Source organism: Mytilus galloprovincialis, chromosome 11 (genome assembly GCF_965363235.1).
Source record: "Mytilus galloprovincialis chromosome 11, xbMytGall1.hap1.1, whole genome shotgun sequence".
Classification (NCBI taxonomy): domain Eukaryota; kingdom Metazoa; phylum Mollusca; class Bivalvia; order Mytilida; family Mytilidae; genus Mytilus; species Mytilus galloprovincialis.
This window is the reverse complement of record NC_134848.1, coordinates 78,869,452-78,894,214: the sequence shown is the minus strand read 5'-3', so window position 1 is coordinate 78,894,214 and position 24,763 is coordinate 78,869,452. Positions and strand designations below refer to the sequence as shown.

The following is a 24,763-nucleotide window of genomic DNA, read 5'->3' as shown; positions in this document are numbered from 1 at the left end:
CTTCTAATTTTTGTTAGAAAATAAAACGTATACCTAAATCAAACAACAGAGTACATTTGATGATTTTTACACAACTGAAATTCTATAACTCGCAACAATTTATTTTACATTAAATGGATTGATACAATCATGTGGACACTTTGATACAGTAAAGAGCACATGTATGTAACAGTATTGATCATACGAAACCTTGAACTTTGACCTGAAAACTATCCAATTGTGAGTAAGAAATGTCAAGTTTGAAATAAAATATTTAAAACAACAGAATGTTCCTTTCGGTCCCTACCTGTCTTTCATATCTATTATATATATTAGTTATTCAGATCAATAAGTACAACTTAGGAATTTATGTTATTTTCTATTTTTCTTAATTTCAATAAATAAAGCATATATATCAGACATAAAATATAATAGATATAAGATACCCAATATCATTACTATTATTCTTTGCATTGTTTTGTTACTATGGACTTTTCATAGAGTTTTTTACATGTTATATATTTCATGCGTTCTAAGCGGGTTTCTCAATCTACCTTTACCAGGAACTCCCAAAGACGAATGTTTGAAAGACACAGTTGTATATGAAAAAATACTGTTAAATGATTAAATGACCAAACATATTTATATATAAAGAATATTACCAAATATGGATTAAACTTTTATGTCATTGGGTTTAGACTACAACAACAACAACAACAACAACAACAACAACAACAACAACAATACTTTATTTTGAGAGGTTTACACAGTTAGCTATATAACTAATCTTCCCTGAGGCCCTCATCATGAGAAATCAAACAAAATGCAAAAACTGAAGTAATTCAAGTTCTTCTTTAAAAAACCCAAATATCAGATCGATTAGTAGTCATTATCTAAAAGGGGTTTACTATTTTAAGGAAATTAGCAAGCACACATACTCATTAATAGGATTAGCAGATAATGCAAAGACTAAAGAAGAAGAGAACAACTAAATCACAGCAAAAAGTTTTGGGATTGACAATAAATTGCAAAAAACGTTTGAGTTCTTATCATTTAGTAGCATTTTCGATGTTAAAAAGAAAACAATATCAGATGGTTGTAATGATATAATAGAAATACTGCAAGCAAAATTTTTCATTTATTACGAAATACTCATCAGTGGTGCTCGCTAAAACATAAAAAGTCAAATCAAATACATAATTAAAAAGCAATTAGACCAAGGAAATTTACTAGTATACCAAATCTGTCGTAGGTCAACCATGCACAAAACTGGATAATATTAATAACTCGTAGTCACTGTCGTGATTAAAGTTCACCATGACCTTCAATTTATCTTATATCGTTCAGAATGACAAAATATAATCTTAAGAGCCACTTAAAACATATGAAACTACAACACGTTATCATTCTACATGCTGAGGCAAGACTGTTTTTATCTAACTAAGTTCATGTAACTGCGAAATTCACCAAATCGTCAGGTAAAGATTCTTTATGTTTGTATGCATTTATAAAAAATGAAACGTTATTAATTTCTTCAAAATAACAGAAACTAATTTACTTGAAAAATTGATTAAATTGTCTAACTTCTATTTGTTTAGGTCAGTGTGCATTCAGACTTCTGCTATGAATTTCCTAACAACTTTCGAATTGAACACATAGTCAGGTATAGTTTCCATTGTTTTTCATATGCATTTATAAAATAATGAATATCTTAAAAAAACAGAAACACACTTATAAACGTGGAAAAGTTGTATTAATTATAACATCTATATTTTTTAGGTTGGTGTGAAATCGACCATCTGCTATGCATTTCCTAACAACTGTCGTCACCATCATCTGTGTTTTATCGATTCCTCCATGCGATGCTCAATTTGATCTTAATAGTATTGTCAGCATACTACAAACTATGACCATTCAACAAAAAGCTGGATTTTTGCTCGATTATTTAAACAACCCGGAAATTTTTGATAGACTTGAACATATATTTTTTGAGGCACAAACATTGCTTTATGAAGAATCGACGTTAAGACCCGAGATTACGGATCATCTGGTACCGTGGACGATGGGTGAGTTGCCGAACCTACTTCAAAGTCAAACATTTAAAAACTGTTTTCACATTTTTGCTGTTGAGATAAACAAAGCTAATGTATCGATCGTTAACAGGACAAACGAATTCACTGTCATGTCTGGAATTTTCTCACAGATGGACTGGCTCGATGTAATTGACAAAGTATCAGCTGACATTTTTGAATATTGGATGGTGACACAAGGGTCGGATAAAATTGTAGCTAAGAAAATCGTTACTGCTGTATTTGCAGAAATACAGAGAACCATTAGAACTTATATCCTTCCTGTATTACCGGGTTTACTCGCTGAAATTAGCAAGATTAAACCAAATTCACAATCTATGCTTACACCAGATGAATCTGTTACACCAACGCAAACGTCTTCAAGAACGACAAAAACACAACCAACATCCATCATCACCGAAGTAACGAATGCGAAAGACTTCAACGAGAAACAATTATTGATTTATAATTACCTTGTGAATTCAAATAACAAAGTAATATTTGACAAATTGGAACGCATACTGATATCTGTCATCCCGTTGTTTACTGATCAACCTACCATTCGCGAGGATATTCAGTCTATATTTTTCCTGTGGACACTTGGTACCTTACGAGACTTTTTAACTAGTAAAATGTTCACGAACAGTTTTGACTTTTTCGTCACCAAAATGAACCAGGCTGACTTAACTGGATTAAACATAACGGATGAGTATCAATATATGGCAGGTGTTTTTAAACAGGTAGATTTGGCAGAGATCCTTGAACGGACTATTTTCTATGTCGTAACATCATTGTCTCTCAAAGAAGGTATGTATCATATGTATCGACTAATTACACAGGTAATGTTAAACGGAATAAATGGCTATCAATTTAATGTGCATCGATTTAATTCAATTTCTTATTTTTTTTAATTTTTAATGTTTAAGTGAATCCCCCCCCCCCCAAAATAGAATACTATATAATAAGTACACGAGTAGTGTTAAAAGAAGATAACATAAACCAATTTCAAAAACTTTATCTCGAAAAAAAACTTATTACCTAAAGTTGCACTCCATCTAAATTTCAAAAGTATGTATTTATTTATGCACATACAAAAAAGCAAAGCAAAGCAAATGGGAGTCAACTCCAAGACCCTTTCATATATGCTGCTCTTCTTTTGAGTTTTTTCATATCGGGCTAGATTCGTGTATGAACTGGTACAATGTGTTAAACAGAAATGTTGGTAGTTTAAATAGAACATGATCTCAAACACAACACGTACTACACCATGTACACCAAAAAGACGTCGTCTTTAAAGATAATTGAAATAAAATCGAAATCGACCGAGTATAGAGAGATCTAAAAAAATAAAACATGTAAGATGTAGTATGATTGCCTATGACACAACTATCTACAGATTCCAAATATTATGGTTGTGAGAATTTATAGGCTATTTACCGTACGACCAACAACAATGCACAAACCCCACATATTTTCAAGGGTTCTAAGTGTAATACAAATCATTCAATCAAATGGAAACATCACAGCCTTGTAAATAAGGAACCAAAAAAAAACAAAAAAAAAAAACAACATAAAACAAACAGAATTCAATGATAAGTACTTGATAACATGCTCTTCGGACAGGCGCCTGTTTATTAAACTTGAATTAATGATAGATTAACTATTGTTTAAGTCGAGTATAAAATATGAGATGCCTATTTAAGATAAATGTGTTGATTATTTAGGTGCATTGTATGTTGTAACGAAATATTAAGAATGCATGCCAGCGATTTAAAAGATTGACGAAAGATACCAAAGGGACAGCCAAACTCATAAATCGAAAATAGACTGACAACGCCTGGCCAAAAATGAAAAAGACAAACAAACAATAGAACGCATGACACAACATAGAAAACTAAAGAATAAATGACACGAACCCCACCAAAAACTAGGGATGATCTCAGTTGCTCTGGCAGAGTAAGCGGATCCTGATCCACATGTGACACCCGTCGTGTTGCTTATGTTATAACAAATCCGTTAAATAGTCTAATTCGCTAGGTCACCTTCATGAAAGGGAAGGGAATTGTAGTTACGACGTAAGGAACATATCCGATATCATTTGTGAAATATATTCCATAACGGTTAAACAACTTGTAATGGCGTCCATTAAATTTACGAAGGGATGATCTCAACTTCACCATTTTTAGTAATAGCCAGCGACAAAGTAGTTCATACCATGACAAAGATAAATGTTTTCGATTCTTGCCATTATTCTAGATAAATACTCTAATCACCCCTGCAAAAACCATGGCACATGCCCTTTTAGAGATGATGCATACTTATGTCAGTGTCCAGTTGATTATGGTGGAAGAGATTGTCAAATTGGTAACCACTTATTTCAACCTGTACCAGTGAACAATGAATAAACAAATACAATTATATAATAGTTGCATAATTTTTCTCCCATTGTTATTCAATTTCAACAAAGTATGTATAAGATCTATATATCTCTGAACAGAAACAGAATACAACCATTTCAAAGGGTAATCTTGCTATTCATAAGTTTACTATATATGTGTAAATGAAATGTAAAACATGCAAACACAGCACATACAAAAAAAAACAAAAAACAAAAGTAAACACATGAAAACCAGTCAATTTTCTATAATAATTATATAAAATATATTAGATAATTGAAACGTATATTGAGATTCTAAGAGCGACTTTGATTTTCAGACATTATCAAATGTGACAATTTTCCATGCATGAATGGTGGTCAATGCTTAGATATAACCAACGGATATCACTGCACCTGCCCAAAAGGTTTTACTGGGGAGAATTGTCAACACGGTTTGTCATTCTTATATACCTCATAGCGTTGCTGTGTGTCTGATGACTGGAATTCAAAACAAGCATTTTTTTTAAATCTACGAAATTCATGAATTTGTCATTTTATTTACTTTAAGAAGATGTGTTATATTGATACACATTCTTTAAAGAGCAGGACACTATTAAATGATTTTAAAAGGATTAAACATACCTTGTTTTGTGCGATGCTATTAATATTAAACATCTTCTTGAAGCGAATGAAACAACAACATTATTTAAGAAAAACCTTTGTTGTGCAATTCGAATTTGATATGAGCGTCACAGATGAGTTTTATGTAGACGAAACGCGCGTCTGAAGAACTAAATTATAATCCTGGTAACTTTGATAACTATTCGAATATTTTCAAATCAGACGCGCGTTTCGTCTACGAAAGACTCGGCAGTGATCCTCGAACCAACATATTTTAAAAAAATACATTTCTCTTCTTCTTTTGGTGAACAGTTACATCTTCGGAAAAAATATTTTAATAATATTCATACTCGTTTGTTTATCAAAACTACAGGACAAGGTTGTCGTACAAAATAAACACCAAACTAAATAAGTAACCGTGCGTTTTATAGATATAGGAAGATGTGGTGTGAGTGCCAATGAGACAATTCTCCATCCAAATAACAATTTATAAACGTAAACCATTATAGGTCAATGTACGGCCTTCATCACGGAGCCTTGGCTCACACCGAACAAGAAGCTGTAAAGGGCCCCAAAATTACTAGTGTAAAACCATTCAAACGGGAAAACCAACGGTCTAATCTGTATAAAAAATCGAGAAACGAGAAACACGTTTAAAAGAGGGACGAAATATACCAAAGGGACAGTCAAACTCATAAATCTAAAACAAACTGACAACGCCATGGCTAAAAATGAAAAAGACAAACAGAAAAACTATAGTACACATGACACAACATAGAAAACTAAAGAATAAACAACAAGAACCCCACCAAAAACTCTCGGTGATCTCAGGTGCTCCGGAAGGGTAAGCAGATCCTGCTCCACATGTGGCACCCGTCATGTTGCTTATGTGATTACAAATCCGGTAAATAGTCTAATTCGGTAGGTCACATTCATGAAAGGGAAGGGGATTGTAGTTACGACGTAAGGAACATACAAAACTATTCCTAATTTGTATTCGTTGTATTGTTTATAGTAACGGGAACAATATTGCACACTAGACCTATCATTCATGTATTATCTACTGTGCAAGTAAATTACCATTCTAACGCCAAACTTGTATGCAACGTTGAAGGCTTCCCAGTACCATCAATAACGTGGAAATATAACAATGTAAGCATTATCTAAATTTGTACTATGTAACGTAACGTAACGTATGATAAAGGAAGACACAATGTTTTAGCGTAGTTTACGGTGTTCTTTCATCATTGCTTTGTTATCAATTTTAAATGTCAATGCGCATAACATTTGTTTATTTTCTAAAGCAGAACATTGTTTATTTACAATGCATTTTGGTGTTTTTTATTTTCTGATGTTTTGCTTTTTATACATCAGATCTAAAACACATAAACTTAATCATGTATATCATTCCTCTTCAAAACGATATTTTGTAAGTTTTTATCACTTATATCGTAATTACAGTTTTCTACAGAATCACAATGAAACAATACAATTGTTGTTCCTCGTTCTATATTTTAGACTTTTTTTTATTATTACAGAACGTTTTGTCATATACTGGAAACGTGTTACCTATACAGGATGTAACAAGTGACAAAACAGGACATTACACGTGCATTGCAACGAATGATGTTGGTGTGAGTCAAGCTCAAATACAACTAGAAGCAATCAAAGGTAAACCATTTGTACGAACAGTGATAATGATCCATACAACACATGACATGATAGACTGAACAATAATCCTAACAAAAATTGAAACAGCCATTCAAACTACAAATCACGGACACCGATTTCTACTAGTTTATGGTATATTAGTGTTTGGAGCACACACTGTAATAAAGCTTTGTTCAATGATTTCAAATTCACAAATACTTGCATTACGGAAGTTACCATGTGATCTAATTCTTGATCAATATCTAATAGTTATCGTTTGTAAAGTTTCAGATATTGCCCGGATTATAACACGACCTACTGCAGCTGTTATTATGACTGGTCACTCCCACAATTTCACCTGTATCGTTACTGGACAGCCAACACCTTCAATTGAATGGACGTTCGAGACGGTAAGTTTTGTTTAGTATTGTGTACTTAAGGATATTCCTTAAACAAACCTTTGATTTGTCATTGATTGTCTATGTAGAATATTTAATTTAAAGCGGTCCTGCTTACGTGTTACAAAAAATAAAGTCACGAGGAAAAAAATTCAAACGGAAAGTCCCTAATCAATAGCAAAATCAAACGCTCAAACCCACCAAACATATGGATAACCATTGTCATATTACTAACTTGATACAGGCATTTTCTTAGCTAAACCTCTGAATTGTATGACAGTTGCATCAATTTCCATATTTTAATCAATATAAAAGATATCAGGCTTGACCTTATATGCCTTCTTCACATTAAAAAAGGAATTATACAAACACGTAATGTTCATGACACAGCTTAATTTTACGAAGTTTGTGACTGTATCGCAAAAGTTTAGACACGAAACACAATTCATTTAACAAAAAGCATGGTTTACGTATACAAATAATTAACCCTTCTGTTGGAAACCTGTAACAAGTACATTGAATATTGGTTGCATAGAACTATATTGCTAGTTTCGTTTAAATGGTGCGTTTTTTTATACAGCGCCGATACCCTTAAAACCTTGTTACGAGGTTAGTCCTATGACTTTTGTGTTAGAATTATTCTCTTTCAATCTGATGTATTTTAGTTTACTCATCATTCAACCACAATGCCGCCTCATCAGTTATACCATCATGGAACGATCCTAGCTTTACATGCAATAAAAGCGCAAGAATCAGGGACTCTGACTTGTACAGCACGTAACGATATTGGAGATGAGCAGGTTTCCGTTACAGTTATATTCAACATGCGTAAGTTCAAATCGATTAAGATATCAATATAATCATGTGTAATTTCGGCAGTGATTTTAAACGTTACCAAATCATTCTGAATTTTCAAATCTTAAACTGTGTTTGACTTTTTACATTTTCTATATGTTCTTCGCGTTGTTATGTATGTATGTTTTTTACATCAAAGTCAATAAACCTTGTCAGCAATGTAGTAAAAGCTGCTTATCCGTAACAAGTGTTACAATTTTATCACAAATATTTTTTTTTCATTTTTGCAATAATTTCTGTAAAGATATTTCTCTTCCTATATCATGTATATAAACATGTTTAGTCTCCAGAGCTAGTTATAACCAAGGATATATAATTTATACTAGCAGAATTATATACCCATGGGTATGTGAGGTTTGATATGTGCAATATAAAGAAAAATTACTCTGAAAGCAATCACCAAATTAACATACATGGCTGAAAGTGTTTGAACCATAATGTCGTAACACTTTTCTTGAATCAATGGATAATTTAAAATACTAATAAATGAACGCCATGATATGTTTTCTAGCTAAATATTCAATTAGTGTATTTTACTTTCAGCTTCCGGAAGCAGCGTTGGTTTTGGATAACTGATACAAGACGTTAACATTTTATAAAATAGTGTAATCAAGAAATGTGAACATCTAGCTTTGTCGTTGGTTTCTGTGTTAAATATTTGTTATTCGTTCATTTTTTGTACATACGTAAGGCCGTTAGTTTACCCGTTTGAATTGTTTTACATTGTCATTTCGGGGCCTTTTATAGCTGACTATGTGGAAAGGGCTTTGCTAATTGTTGAAGGCAGTACAGTGACCTGTAGTTGTTAATTTCTGTATCATTTTGGTCTCCTGTGGAGAGTTTTCTCATTGGCAATCATACCACATTTGCTTTTTTATTATATGTAATGACTTGTTTTGAAAACAAAATATTTACTTAATGCAAATTTTAATTGTCCATGTAAATTAATTTTTTCCTAAGAAAGTTTGTCTTGTCAAATGTGGTATAAATCATTATGTAACACTCTGTTTAAAGTCAATACGATGTTACCGATGTAAACATCAGTATCATTACCAAATAAAGAACTAAAGTTAGACATTGTTGACTAGAAAATAATAAAACCAAACGAAACATAGAAGGGAATTTGTTTTTTTCTGAATTAAAACACATTTAACCATACACTTCAGTAAGCTTTAAATATCTCAGAGGAATTAGACAATGATAATAATTAACAGAAACGCTCAGACACGTGTTTTACCTGTCTATCCCAAATTCATGTATTTGGTTTTGATGTTATATTTGTTATTCTCGTGGGATTTTGTCTGATGCTTGGTCCGTTTCTGTGTGTGTTAGTAACATTGTAGTGTTGTGTCGTTGTTCTCCTCTTATATTTATGCGTTTCCCTCAGTTTTAGTTTGTTACCCCGATTTTGTTTTTTGACCATGGATTTATGAGTTTGAACAGCAGTATACTACTGTTGCCTTTATTTAACACATTCAAAACTAGATGTGTTAAAACGAATGGTCCCGTCTCAAAAAGTAAAAAAATCGGAAATTTCAACAGCACATGTGGACACATATATATTGTTGTGTCACATATCAAAAATCAGCTCAAATTCTGAAGGTGTATAGAAAAAAAAAAGTCCGTATAACTGTGAGTTTAAGGTCAAAAACCCTTAATTAATGCAAAAACATCAGAACATAACCTAACTTAAACTTGATCTGTAACTCATCATGGTTAACTCACCTACTAGAAATCAGCCTAATATATAAAGGCGTTAAGAAAAATATAACTGTGATTTTCAACAATTTATCAAAGTCCAAAGCCCTTAATTTAGGTAAAAATTATCAGAGCAGAAGGAAACTTAAATTTGATCAATAAATTATCATGGTTAACTCACTTAGCAAAAAATTAGCCCAATATCCGAAGGCGTTTAGAAAAAAAGTCTGAAAAACAAATGTGTCAATCACATCACAATCGAAACAGTCTGCGTAGACATAGGAAACGCCCCATATGCATGATTTTTTTTCAATTTGATTAGTTTACAAATAAAAAAAGAGGTGGTATAATTGTCAAAGAGACGGCTCTCCACAAGCGACCAAATGATACAGAAATTAACTCTTACAGATCTATCTCTTCTAACTCGAAAGACACCAGTTTCTGCATTGCAGTTAGAAAAAATATATCCATTCTATATAACAGTAATTTAATTTCTAAGGAATGATTTTGTCTTGATTTATCCAATCACTGCAGTTGCTGTAAAATAAAAAGAACAAAATATGAGTATTTCGCTTTCATTTCATGATCTTTTCATATTTGGTTACATGACAATGTAATTTTTTGTTTTATTATTCTTATAATTTTTATTATCCGTCGTCCTGAAAATGTATGAAGTTTTCGCTACTTGAAGTTAAACAACAATCAATCATTTATTATTATTTCAAGTATAACAAATATTATTATTCAAATTATTGTAACCCCTTTCGACCATCTACTAATGTAACATTTTTAATCTTATATTTATCGAAGCAGTTCCTTAAACACCAAAAAAGTATGGAATGTTAATTCTCTCAGTCAATCATTTGTCTCTAATTTTAGTACTTTATAATCCAAATTTACTGTGTCGCATATAAGATAGTAACATTATCAGTTATATTCCAATGAAAAACACAAATAGACATACATACTTAAATGACTCGTTTAAGTTAAATTCTTACCGTTCAAACTACTGACCAACGATTTCGGATATTTGTTTTTATCTACTCAACCAAAACTTACAATGTTTAACAATAACATTGGTTGACTTTGTGTCTGATCCAAACTCATTTTCTGCCGTGCATGTCAATTGACCAGAATCCTGCATATTAACTAGTTTTAATACAGCTCCATTATCAAAGGTTACATGTCTTGGTAAGCCAGTGGGGATACGAGTGAACTTTAAATACATGAAGAGTAAAATGAAGAGTTTTACCTTATTTTAAGATAACTTATATAATATGGTATTCCCGTGTTTGCATTTCCTATCATGATTTTCTTGATAGAGGGTTGCTGCTCACAAGGAAGCTTTTAAACCAAAAGTTCCAAATGGTGAAGTTGAAATCATTACTTCGTTAATTTTACGGACGCCATCACAAGTCGGATATCGGATATGTCCTTACGTCGTAACTACAATCTCCTTCCCTTTCATGAATGTGACCTACCGAAATTACACTATTTACCGGATTTGTTATCACATAAGCAACACCACGGGTGCCACATATGGAGCAGGATCTGCTTACCCTTCCGGAGCATCCGAGATCACCCCTAGTTTTTGGTGGGGTTCGTGTTGCTTATTTTTTAGTTTTCTATGTTGTGTCATGTTACCTTTTTTTTTGTCTTTTTCATTTTAAGCTATGGCGTTGTCAGTTTATTTTCGATTTATGAGTTTGACTGTCACTCTGGTATCTTCCGTCCCCCTTTTATATAACTTTCGGTGTATTTATGGGACAAACTTTTTATAAATATGTCTACAACTTTAACAATTTGCAATGACAAAAGTTTTTTTTTAATTATCATTTTTGGTGTTATCTGATCGAAAGGCATTTAAATATAAATAATATATAAATATAAATAATGTATGTAGTCACAATGGTTGCACATACCACACAGCAGTAACTGAATCGACTTTAAGTACATGTAAACTCCAAAGCTATGATTATATAAATAACTTTTCATGTATAATCTATTGATATATACGTTATGAAATCTAAACCCATAGATTTAATTTAATAGAAAATCGGCACTGAGTATCGTGTATTTTAAAATATTATTCATGTAAAAGTGGCCCTCTAAAGTTGCAATTAATTCCAATAGCGTGTATGTATACATAATACCGAATCGAATGTCCACGAAATAACTGGAACAGGATGTCCAGTAGCTCTGCATGTAAAATTGTGAGATTCTCCACCTGTACTTATTGCTGGTAAAGGAGGACTTAATATCTTAGGAGGATCTAAAAAATGAAATTGAGATAACTGTTTGAAATTGTATACAAACTTTGATTTTCACGACATTCACTAAAAAAATACAAATCAAGTACTTTTAAATACATGTTGCACGGTCTTTACATGTTAACCCCCATAAACATGAGGTATGCGTATACGGACACGCAGCTTGTTAACTAAACACTATTATGTCGCTGTTTAAGTATTCCTTTCTTGACATTATGCTTTTTTCATTTATTAGGTCTTTCCACCTTTCCGTGGAAAGACCTATTGAATTTATTCTGATTATTATTATTATTATTTTTTTTTTCTTCCGCCTAATTTTTTTTCTTGCGTAATATTGATGTTTCCAAAGATGTCGCTTAGGTATTTGAATTATGGTATCGTATAGTTTATACGCTTTAAAAATTTACAACTGCGTAACAAAATACTTTACGTTGTAAGAGTTATCTCCCCGAACACTGTTTTTCTTGTGGCCACTACTTCTTTGCAACCGTAAAAGATTACGACAAATTTATTTTACCAAATTGCTCGTTACATTTTCAGGATTAGGATATTCATTTGGACCGAAGCTTTACGGAGACTCCATATGAGAGTTATTCCCCCTTTTCCATTTAATTAAGTGATATGCATTTCTAAATGGTAAACCATAAGTGATAAAGACATAGGGTCTTTAGATTTGAGGTCCTTGGTCCAAAAAAATAAAAATGAGGTCAAGGTCAAAGGTCAAGGTCGTATTCTAAATTTTGATTTTGGCTTATTTTCATTTATTTTCAAATACCTTATGACATATCAACAAATAATTTTTCATAAATTGTTAGTTGCGAAATGTCCTTACTTGTATATTTTGGTTGAAAGGGTGCGCAGACAATAAATTGGAGTTTTTGCCCATCTTACATTTAGAATTACGTGTAAAGTGATATTACTAATAAACCAAACATATTAAAGACCTAGGGTCTTTTGATTTAAGGTCCTTGGTTTGTGAACTTGAAATTGAGGTCAAGGTCATAGGTTAATAGGACGTTCTAGATTTTGACCTTTGCTTTAAATTCATATAAATACATCATAAAGCCATAGGAACTAACATTTTAAACTTATTTTTCATATTTCAATATCAAAATAGATCTTTACTAGTGGAAAGACCTACAATTGTTCTCTGAACAATTGGTTTTTAATTTTGTTTGTATTTCAAGTCATTATAAGAAGAAAGAGTTATTTTTATGTGATATGGGTTGTTCTGTCACCATTTTCTACATTTGAAAATGCCTGTACCAAGTCAGGAATATGACAGTTTTTGTCCATTCGTTTTTGATGCGTTTTGTTATTTGATTTTGCCATGTGATTATGGACTTTCCCAATTGATCTTCCTCTAAGTTCAGTATTTTTGTGATTTTACTTTTTCAAGTAAAATTTATTACCTGTTTGCAAAATTATGAATTTGTCAAAATACTATGGATTTTCATATCCCAGACATAGATTATCTTAGTCGTATTTGGCATATTTGTTTTTGGAATTTTGGGTCCTCCTTGCTCTTTAACTTTGTACATTTGATCTGAGCGTCACTGATGTAGACGAAACGCGCGTCTGGCGTATTATATAATAAGCCTGGTTACTTTGATAACAGTTAAATGTATGTGTTGATGTAGCAAAATCAACAGTGAATTATTACCATAAGTAACTTTCAAAATAATGTTGGCCTGGCTGGTTCCAGCATCATTTGTCGCAATACAAGAATACACCCCGGTGGTAGAGTTTGTTACTCTGGAAACGGTTAAATTTGTACCAGTTGTAGCTTGAGGAATCTATAACATCATATTAATCTGGTTAGCTTTGAGAACAAATATCAAAAATACGTATTTACAATTATGTTGCCGAGTAGTAAGATATATAAAGTAATATAGTGTTGAACAAAATATGTTGGATGGGTACATGAAACTACATTTTACCTTTTTGAAACTGATACATTTATACTGTCCTATATCCCCTTATCCAAAGGGTGACTCAAAATAAAAATATGATCAGATTTGTTCTTATTTTAAAAGACAGTAAAGAGACGTACAAAATAATGTCTTGTTGATTATGCAGGATTTATGAATACGCAACCACTTTCTTGTCCGAATGGGGTCGATCAATTCGATGCATTTAGTCTAAAGAGTTTCATGATTTCTGCACTTTAATAATTTATTCTCATCTTGTGTACCTAATTTCCTAGTTGCATCAAATATCTTCAAATCTTCAACCACGATGATCCCTAATATATGACCTTTGTATTGTGGTAAATAGGCTGTTTTCGTTCTAAATAGGCAAACATGTTTAGCGTTTTGACGTAATGCAAACATTAATTTACAATCAATTATAAACCACAAGATGGGATTTTGGGAGAACGTCAAAACATGAAATAAAGTGTATACCAGATAAAATTAGGAATATGGCAGTTGTTGTCCTTCGTTTGATGTGTTTTAGCCTTTGATTTTGCTAATTCAGTAGGGACTTTCCGTTTTGAATTTTCCTCTGAGTTCAGTATTTTTGTGATTTCACTTTTGAGTTACGCAATAAAATGCAATGGTTACATGAATGTCAAAATACAGTGGTACATGTATTAACTATTTTCGATGTGGGGTAAAACTATCATGGATGATACATTACCAGTCCACTAAGTCACTCATTTACTCATCTTATAAGGTATTGCCACTAAATAAATTTGAGAAAATAAATTGAGCATTGAAGTCAACTTGAAAATGGAATGTTTAGATTAGAAAATAAATCCGCTATTGCATGATGTCCGATGATTCAGGGATTAAAAAAATTCAAGATATTCTGTACCAGATTACTGAACCCAACCATTAATGTTGAGATGATCTTATAGTTCAAATGTATTGCGACCTCTGCATGAACTGTCAATATCAATACGCCATCCTCAGAGTTTAATAACATTGAGAATGGAAATGGGGAATGTGCCAAAGAGACAACAACCCGACTAAACAACAGCAGAAGGTCACCAACAGGCCCTCAATGTAGCGAGAAATTCCCGCACCCGGAGGCGTCCTTCAACTGGCCCCTAAACAAATATATACTAGTTCAGTGATAATGAACGCCATACTAATTTCCAAATTGTACACAAGAAACTAAAATTAAAATAATACAAGACTAACAAAGGCCAGAGGCTCCTGACTTGCGACAGGCGCAAAAATGCGGCGGGGTTAAACATGTTTGTGAGATCTCAACCCTCCCCCTATACATTTGTACCATTAGCCAATGTAGAAAAGTAAACGCATAACAATACGCACATTAAAATTCAGTTCAAGAGAAGTCCGAGTCTGATGTCAGAAGATGTAACCAAAGAAAATAAACAAAATGACAATAATACATAAATAACAACAGACTACTAGCAGTTAACTGACATGCCACCTCCAGACTTCAATTAAACTGACTGAAAGATTATGATTTTATCATATGAACATCAGGCACAATCCTTTTCGTTAGGGGTTTAGTATCATAGCATCATAACATATATGAGAAGAACATAACCCGTGTCATGCCAACAACTGGTTTTTGAATAAATGTGTTTAGTTCCGATGCAAAGACCCTATAAGTGAATCAATATTAACGCCAAAATATGCAATCTTTAATGACCTGACAACAGTATCGTAACTATATCCCTTCTTAATAAGTCTATTCAAACGTTTTGTTAGTTTTTGAGGTGAATACTGACACCTTTGTGCTTTATAAAGAATACTTCCATAAAAAATTGGATGTGAAATACCTGAACGTATAAGAAGTCTGCATGTTGAGCTATCTTTACGAATGATGTCCTTATACCGATGATAAAATTTAGTAAATGTTTTGACTAGTTTGTGATATCGAGAACCCTGGTGTAATAATTTTTCAGTAATACACAAATTTCTCTCGTTAAAATCTAAAACCTTTATCAATATATGATTTTGTTAGTAATCGTTATATTAAATCGTTCTTCTTCTGTACTTACTGTATGAAGTTTGTATCTTATTAGTTTTTTCTTTGTGATTCTTATTTTTTGACACATACATGTAAACAGTAAAATCTAGGAAATTTCAATCGGAAAGTCCATAATCACATGGCAAAATCAAATGACAAAACATATCAAACGAATGGACAACAACTGTCACATTCCAGATTATGCTATTAGTTATACCTGATTGAATTGCCATTTTACAATAGGTGTTGGATAACCGGTAACGTTGCAGACCAGGATTGCGTCTGTGTAATAATACACCTGTACCATGGACGGGGTAGAAATTAACGGCGCAATATGTTGCCTTTCAGGTTTTGCTTGGAAAATAAAATTCAAAAACAAACGTCATTAAAATAAATCTTCAAAAGTATCTGAATCGTCTCAAATTTTTAACTTTGCAAATGCGGAAATGGATAAACATTGTTAAAACATTATCTGATCGAGCTATTTGGTGAACATTATAACGCTTCGGTAACACAACGAAAACAAGAGTAAAGAGTATGCAGATATTTTTATAAAGAAATAACAGGCAGTCTCATCATATATCATGTTATTATACTGGTTTATCATATATTTAGTTCAAAATACAGCAATTTTGTTTATCTAATAAAGGTTCTTTTTTCCACTCTGTATCACCTACCCTGTATAGCATACCCCGTATAGTATAGCTAAACCCGTATCGCATACCCCGAATCCCATACCTGGCATGACGTCATAATAGGAATGACTTCAACGTTTGATCTATGACGTTCAGTCGTATTTCCTGGCAGAGGAAACAAAATGAAGTCCCGCTAAAAAAAGTCCTATCATTTGAACTAAAATCGATATTTTAATTTGGTTAGGTTAGTCTAAAAGAATAGTATATATAGCAAACTTTTCAAGAAACCTTTTTCTTGGTGTTCACTTCGTCAGAAAATGAAAATGATCATGAATAATATCATCGTCATATAAACAATAAAACTTGAAACATTTCTACATGTAATGATAATTTTTTTATAAATATTAATTTTAGTTGAAATAAAAGGACAGTATCGTTATGGATGCATTTAAATACATGGTCTTTAGCGTATATTGAGAATATAATAAGGTTATAGGGGACATTACGATGTGGATATTAAGCAAATAAGGAAGTCTATAAAAAAAACCAGTCAGCTGGAAAATACAGGAAATTCATAATGTTCTGTTCTAGCTTATAATTTCCGACGATTAAAATAAAATGGATATCCGATGGATACAATTCTAGTAAAATATATGATAAACAGAATAATACATGGCAAAATCCGTTTCGCATGCTGCACCACCACTAGACCAATATCAGCCCTCGGGACCTTCGGCCCTCGTGACTGATATTGAATTCTCGTGTTGATACAGCATGCGATACGGATTTTGCCATGTATTATTCTCTATATATCGTAGCATCAAAGAAGACGATCCATTGAATCTGACTGATCAAATATAACCATTATATTTTCGACGGATTTTTTTTACCTTGATGTTTTTTGAATTCTCGAAAAAATATTCCTTTGTATATGACAGTTTTAGAAAATTAATCCTACATTTCATTGTAGAACAATACAATTTGGGCATAAACATGCAACTTCGTAGTTCTAACGCATCATTATCATGATTATTTTTCTTTTATGTGATGTTCCTTTAGAATATTTTCAAAAACATGTGACACGAAGCTTGTGCATAGATATACAGACCAGGTTAACATTAAATTGGTTAACTTTTTGTGATAATCATTTTTTTTTTATATGCAATGAAATGTTATGTTATAGTTTGACAAATTTTAATCCACCATTTTCTTCAAACGAAAATGCTTGTACCAAGTCACAAAAATGACAATTTTTGTTTGATTGGTGTGTTTTCGCTTTTACCAGGGGTATGTCAAAGAACGTTTCGTCTTTTTTCTAAAAGTTCATCAAAAGGTACCAAGACCTTGTTGATAAATATTCCGTATCAACTTCACAAATACTAAATGATGGTCTTGATGTTTATATTCTGCGTACTGATGTGGTTTATTAACTTAACAACGTGTTTTATAGTTCTTTCATATACCGGTGTTCTTTTATTAATATAACTTTTACTATTGGATTGTTTTACGTGATATCCATTTAACGTGGCTCGGTACTTAATCATCCCGTCAATGTTTTTGTGTTATCTTTCTTTTTCGTTGCTGTTGTGTTTTGTATATGCGACTTTCTGTGTGTTTCTGTGGTTCTTATAACGTGACTTTGTACTTAAAAAGATCCTGTCAGTATGTTATTGTTCTATAATACGTCTTAAAGTTTATGATATATTTCTATTATAAATTACAAAATACGTTAAATCACCAACGTCAAAATTATTCAATCGCGGATTGGAAAGAACTATTTGTGGGATCTTATAGATTCTATAAAACTTTTCGACTATTTTAAATCTCGAACTATTTCTGAAATAAATTATTACATACTTTTGATTTTTTAACCCTTTATGCTATATTGCCCATGTTAAATCTTTAAATTGTTTGTATGCACATTGAACGACAAAAACATGTGCAGTATACAATTTTCTAACGTCAGACACGCGAAGCAATGAATGTGTTTGTAGATAGATGTTTTTGTGTTCTGTTAAATTGTTCCTGTTAAAATTGTTACACGATGATGGCTGCTGTAACCATATTTTGACTATTTGTTTATTATGTCTGTTTAGTTCACGCATAATTGTAAATATAACGGAATTTGATGAGACTGCCAACAAAGTGAGAGATTTAGCGCTATAACACCAGGTTTAATCCACAATTTTCTACATTTGAAAATGCCTGTACCAAGTCAAGAATATGACAGATCTTATACATTCGATTTTAATGTGTTTTGTCATTTGATTTAGCCAGGTGACTAGGTACTTTTCGATTTGATTTTCCTCTGAGCTAAGTAATTTTGTGATGTTACTTTTTGTTTTGTTTGATTTTGCCATTTAATAAGGGACTTTGCGATTAAAATGTTCCCTTTGTTATTATCTTTCCAACACTATGTCGATACCTTTGAACGAGGATATAGTTAAGGTATATTATATATTTCATTCATAATAAGAAGATTCCAAAATGTCTGTTTATTAGTTAATAATCTGACAGTTTGTGTAAACTATACGGTCAGGTTTCTTACGTTTCACAAATTAAAAACTATCAGAAGCGGGAAGGAATTTTCAAAAACAATTTGAAATTAATATATTGAGTCTTGTAGACCGTTCGAACAGAGAAGATAATGCAAATAGTTTAGGATTATAATGTTATGCAATGCAATCCGTCATCGTATGTGTTCATTGAGGTCATATATTAAAGGAGACGGACTCCGTTTGTGTTTGTTTTATCTAAATGGAAATTGATAGTTTTGCTATTTCAAGATTAGCTTAACTTTTTTTTGTAATTATTTTATTTTTCAAGATGAAACATGTGAAATTACATAATACAGTATTAGACACAAGGTATAAAAAGTTAATTAGTACTTGTCAGATCGATTAAATCATAATGGTATAACAAGATATAAATATTACAATTGATTTTGTTAATTAAATGCTGCTTCTAACAATTGCCACTTCTGATCCATTTTTATTTTTTGTGTAGGGGTTAAGAAACATACAGAGTATTTTTCTATTGTAATCCAATACTTTAAATATTCTATCCCACCATATTTTGTGGGCAATACACTCTTACATCTACATTTGTATATATAGTATTTAAATAACAACAAAATATTATTAACTGTTTTACTGTTGACAGAATCCTCAGACACACCTAAAATCACCTCTTTTGCACTAAAAGGCAAGAAGATTTCATAATTTCTAATCCAATCTATAATGGATAACCATAAGTTTTGTGTTACATTACATTCCCAAAAAATGTGAAAAATATTTTCTTTAACTTCCGAACAAAATGTACATAGTTCAGTTTCTTTTAATTTACATTTATATAAAAAGGAATTACATGGTAAAATCCTATGAACAATCTTAAATTGAAAATTTTGTAAAAACGAATTTTTGGTTATAATGAAGGGCATGGAATAAATAGCATTCCAATCTTCAATCTGTAAATTTAAGTCTATTTCCCATTTGTTACGGGAAGAAAGAGATAATACTTTATTATCCTCCAGAAATAAATTATAGAAAAATTTACAAGACTTAGGTTCTTTTTTAACTTTATCTACTAATTTATTTTCAATATTATCAAGTTTAGAACTACCTACTATCCTACTTTTCCATATATTTGGAATAGCACTTAAAATACCATAAAACTCTACAAAATTAGTATTGAAATTATACTTTTTCGCAAATTCTTCATATGAGAATAATGTATTATTATCTGACACCAGATCATTGATGAAAAATATGCAATTTTCAATATATCTACCCTTCAAAATCATCTTGCCATCCATTTTGATGTTTGGATTTAGCCATATGGACTGGGACAGAATATCGGTGTTGTTTTCAACTTTCAGTTTATTTTTCAATTTTGAAAAATTAACCAGGATATCATGCCAAAAGGGATTGACTTTTTTTGCTAAATAAAGCAATCCTTCCTTACTTAAATGTAAAATTTTGTCCCCCCCAAATTTTTGTATATAACTAAGCAGCAACACTTTCCAAGGAGAGTAATTTTGGGGGTCTAGTAATTTATACAGCCAAGACATTTTAACGCTATAACAAAAATAGTAAATATTAGGCATCTTAAGACCGCCATCACAGTGTTCGGACATAACCACTGTTCTTTTCACTTTATCTGGTTTTCCTTTCCATAAAAAATTGAAAAATATATTTTGAATCTCCTTCAAAACCCCATCTGGGGGGTTAGGGAGGACAGTCAGAACTTGAACCAGAATGGGAAGTGCTAAAGTTTTAATCACAACCACCCTCCCAATATATGTTAGTTCTCTATAAGCCCAAGTATTAAGAAGTGACTTGATACTGTTTATCTTGGCTGTAAAATTACATAGAGTCTTATCCCTTTTAGCAAGCTCAAACCATATACCTAATAGTTTGAACCTCCCAGAAAGGTTCCAAACAAGATTTACCCTCCTTTGGTATACAAGTAATGAGTCCCTGTCTTTGTGTGATTGAGAACTTTCCATATTCTAAAGCCTCATTTAAACATCTTACCAGTGGTATCTTAATATCATTCCAAAAAAATTTATAGAATTCAACAGTAAATCCATCTATACCAGGTGATTTGGAATTCTTCATAAGTTTAAGAGAGGACAGACATTCCTGCATTGTTAAAAGTCCCTCACAGGAACCCACCTCTTCCTCATTCGGTTTTGTAATAAAAGGATTATCATGTTGAAGAAATGTGTCCCTGTGAGTTTCAAGTAACAATGGTTTACAACTAGTATATAATTTTTTATAAAACTGTTTTTGCTCATTTCTAATAGAACTAGGATCTGTTATCTCAGTCTCGTCCTCCAAAATAAGTTTGGGAATAATTTTTTCTGTGTAATGTTTTTTTTCCAAATTACAAAAATAGTTACTTCCCTTTTCCCCCTCTACTTGCCATCTTGCCTTAGCTCTTGTAATTATCCCTTTTACATTTTTTTCCCTCAATATTTTTAATTCTAGTTCCATCCCTTCCCTTTCTTGGTATACTGATGGCAAGTTATTCTCCAAAAGTTTTTCATCTAATAATGATATCTTATATAGTAAATCTTTTTCTTTTTTATTTCCTTCTTTTTTCTGGAAAGACGAAAAAGAGATAGCAGACCCACGGACTTTCATCTTAATCATATCCCATAAAAGCTGATAGCTTATATTAAACTGTTTATCCTCTGTCTCAATATCTATAGATGGATCAGACTCATATTCTTCAATGACAGTTTTGATATCCCCTTTTACTTTCTCAATAAATTCAGTTTCCCTTAAAAGACTGTTATTAAATTTCCATGTACCCTTCCCTCTTATCTGACTAGAAAACTTTAAATTAATCAATACAGGAGAATGATCCGATCTATAACTTATTCCTATATCTGATGAAACCACAAATGCTTCTATATCTGATGTAATCATGAAGTAATCCAAACGACTTTGTTTGTGATTTGGACCCCGCCATGAGTACCTATTATCAAAAGGGTGCTGCTGGCGCCATATATCTAATAGATCTAGTTCATGCATTACCTCATGAATCTTGGCTTTGGACTGGGGGTTGTTTTCACTTCTATAATGTAATGTGTCCATGTCATAGTCTTGAACAACATTCCAATCTCCCGCTACTACAATTGACGAATTGCTGTAGCGGGATATTTTGTGTTTTATGTTCTCAAAAAAGACTGGGTCATCATTATTCGGTCCATATATAGCTGCCAAAGTTATACGGTAGTCCTGAATGGTGATATCTAATATAATAAAATTACCCATCAGGTCTATAGTTTCATCATGAATCTTGAATTCGAAAGTATTTTTGAAAAGAATAGCTACCCCTCTACTTTTACTAGAATAAGAACTAAATTTCCCCACATATCCCCATTCATGAAGCCATTGTTTTTCTTTTTCAGATGTGCTATGGGTGTCTACTAATATAGTTATATCATATAAGTCCTTATATTTTGTAAATATATCAATTCTTTTAACTGTTTCTGATAAACCCCTACAGTTTACGCTACCAATAGTTATAGTCGACATAATATAATAAAGTGGTTAAAAATGAGTAGCATAAATAATATAAATACGTGTATCTACAAGCACAATATATCAAAGCAGCATTAACAAAACATACACACATGCGTCTATAATACGTAAAAGTTGTTTCACAATGTTTCAATTTTTTACTTAAAGTTACCCCCACCCCCCAAAGACTTTTTGTCGAAAGCACCATGCTATGAATAGAATGAGCATTACTTTTGTGCTAAAGTAGAAACAAAAAAATATATCATAAAAGTTCTGTAAATTTCCAATTTTTTTTTCTCAATTTGCATGTTTTAAATTTTAAATTTGTGTATTGTTTGTCTAAAGGACAAACAAATAAAAATGAATTAATAATATTAACATCGTGAAAAGAAATAACTGAAGAAAAAAGTAAATAACGAAAAAGAAACAACACAGAATATTTAACAACACATAAACATGATAAACTTGTATTCACACAATGTAAACAAAACACATATAAATATATATACACACATGCGCCCCCACATGCATTTACTGATACAAGAACATACATCTATAATTTTTCCTGTCTGAATTTTTATACAGCACAGATTCACTACCTTTACATGTACATTCTCTTTATTTTGCATAAATATTGTAAGAAGAGTGCCAATTCTTAAGTATGAACATACCCAGATTTGACGAATCTATTTATAGAAGATTATTTTTGCATACATATCAAAGTTGGATCCGTAATTTTAATAATGAACTATCTAAAAGTACATGTGAACCTATGACCTGTTTTATACCATGTTGTAGTTGTAGCTACATGTATTTGTTGTTAAGATTAGCTTAACTTGTGGTTTTACATGAAACGGCAAATAGAAAAGTTTTAATTGATGAACATGATATTATGATTATAAATAATTATGCAAGAATAGTTTTGGTTCATAAAACATTTGAAGTAAGGTTCATATCAAAATTAAGATATACGTGTAATCGTTATGATGATGATACAAAATTAATTTTCTGTGAAAATTGCAAAATGTTTAATACTAGAAAACAACTTATTCAATCGAATTTGCACATTTTTATCTAGGATGTCTGACAAAATCAGCCAGTAAGCGACATATTCGGTGTAAGAACAATATTTTATTAATTTTATCACGAAAGACATTTGATATACTATATATTAATTTATGTGCGTTTGTCTTTAAATACCAATACAACACTTACGAATAACTTGAATATGTATAACCTTAATATCTAAACCTGCTCTGTTTGTCGCGGAACACATATAAAAACCAGCATCTCCCTTTGTAACGTTTTCAATAACTAAGAAATGACCAACTTGTCTAATATTAGCCTGCAACTTTCCCTGAAATGTAACGAATTAATATGACTTTTAAATTCAATATTTATTCCATGAACGTGTTGCTTTTGACCATTTTAATACAAAACTTTTAATTATTATCATATACTGAAAAAAATAATCTATAAATAACAGTATTATTCCTCAAACTTGTATATAATTGATATGTTTATTACTTACATCAACTGTATCCCATTTCACAAATGGATATGGTACCCCCTCTGCGTAACAAGGTATTTCTACAAGACTCGTTTCTTCGTCAACAACTTTTGTATTGATTAGCATAACACTTGGTCGAACAGAAAATTGCGAACCTTTGTACAATATGAAACAATCAATTATTTAATACACATGTCATGATATCAATGGCTTTTTAAAATTAAGGATATGTTGGGTAAATAAAACATGTTTGCCATAAAACACATATAAAGTCCTTACACTAAATCTGTTCGTGTCATTGACTATTTTATTTTACTGTTTTTAATTAAAAAAGAAGTCATTCAAGGTGTTATGTGATGGCTTTCAATCAGTATTGTAAAAGTTTGTTCTTTTTTTTTAATTCTTGCAAGAGACAATTTCGAATATACATTCTCCAAAATGTTGTTACATTTGAACAGTGGCTGGATTTTATAAAGATATTATTAGTGACATTGTGAGCCAGTCACCTAAAGCGATATTAGTGGGGTTAGTAAAGTGCATGTGGTGTGAAAGCGAAACTCCAAACTCCATATTAAATGTATTGAACCCATATACATTGTTTTGGATCAAAACTGTATAACGAATTTATCCGACTATCTTAATATGTGATATTTTGACTTGCGATAGAGTGATAACAAATTCTATACTAAGTATTAAGTTCTTACTTCAATCCGTCTAAAAC

The 24,763-nt window shown here is 31.7% G+C and overlaps 2 protein-coding genes across 4 annotated transcripts; one reads left to right on the top strand and one right to left on the bottom strand.

Annotated features, from left to right (window-relative positions):
* Positions 1 to 1,342: 1,342 nt before the first annotated feature.
* LOC143052858 (uncharacterized) lies at positions 1,343 to 9,066 on the top strand. 3 transcript variants are annotated; one of them, XM_076225998.1, is made up of 8 exons: positions 1,343 to 1,457; positions 1,759 to 2,855; positions 4,764 to 4,877; positions 6,062 to 6,198; positions 6,585 to 6,717; positions 6,988 to 7,106; positions 7,760 to 7,922; positions 8,493 to 9,066. In XM_076225998.1, the coding sequence occupies exons 2-8, from the start codon at positions 1,784 to 1,786 to the stop codon at positions 8,519 to 8,521; spliced, it is 1,767 nt and encodes a 588-aa protein (XP_076082113.1). In that variant the 5' UTR covers positions 1,343 to 1,457; positions 1,759 to 1,783; the 3' UTR covers positions 8,522 to 9,066. The 3 variants fall into 3 exon arrangements, with proteins under 3 accessions (XP_076082113.1, XP_076082111.1, XP_076082112.1); XM_076225996.1 differs by having other exon boundaries at positions 6,982 to 7,106; XM_076225997.1 differs by lacking the exon at positions 1,343 to 1,457 and adding an exon at positions 1,626 to 1,642 and having other exon boundaries at positions 6,982 to 7,106.
* A 1,051-nt stretch (positions 9,067 to 10,117) lies between these two features.
* LOC143052865 (contactin-5-like) lies at positions 10,118 to 24,191 on the bottom strand. The gene is made up of 7 exons (XM_076226005.1): positions 24,064 to 24,191; positions 23,748 to 23,889; positions 16,083 to 16,219; positions 13,581 to 13,713; positions 11,801 to 11,919; positions 10,707 to 10,863; positions 10,118 to 10,184 (listed from the first exon to the last, which is right to left on the bottom strand). The coding sequence occupies exons 1-7, from the start codon at positions 24,166 to 24,168 to the stop codon at positions 10,165 to 10,167; spliced, it is 813 nt and encodes a 270-aa protein (XP_076082120.1). The 5' UTR covers positions 24,169 to 24,191; the 3' UTR covers positions 10,118 to 10,164.
* Positions 24,192 to 24,763: the final 572 nt, after the last annotated feature.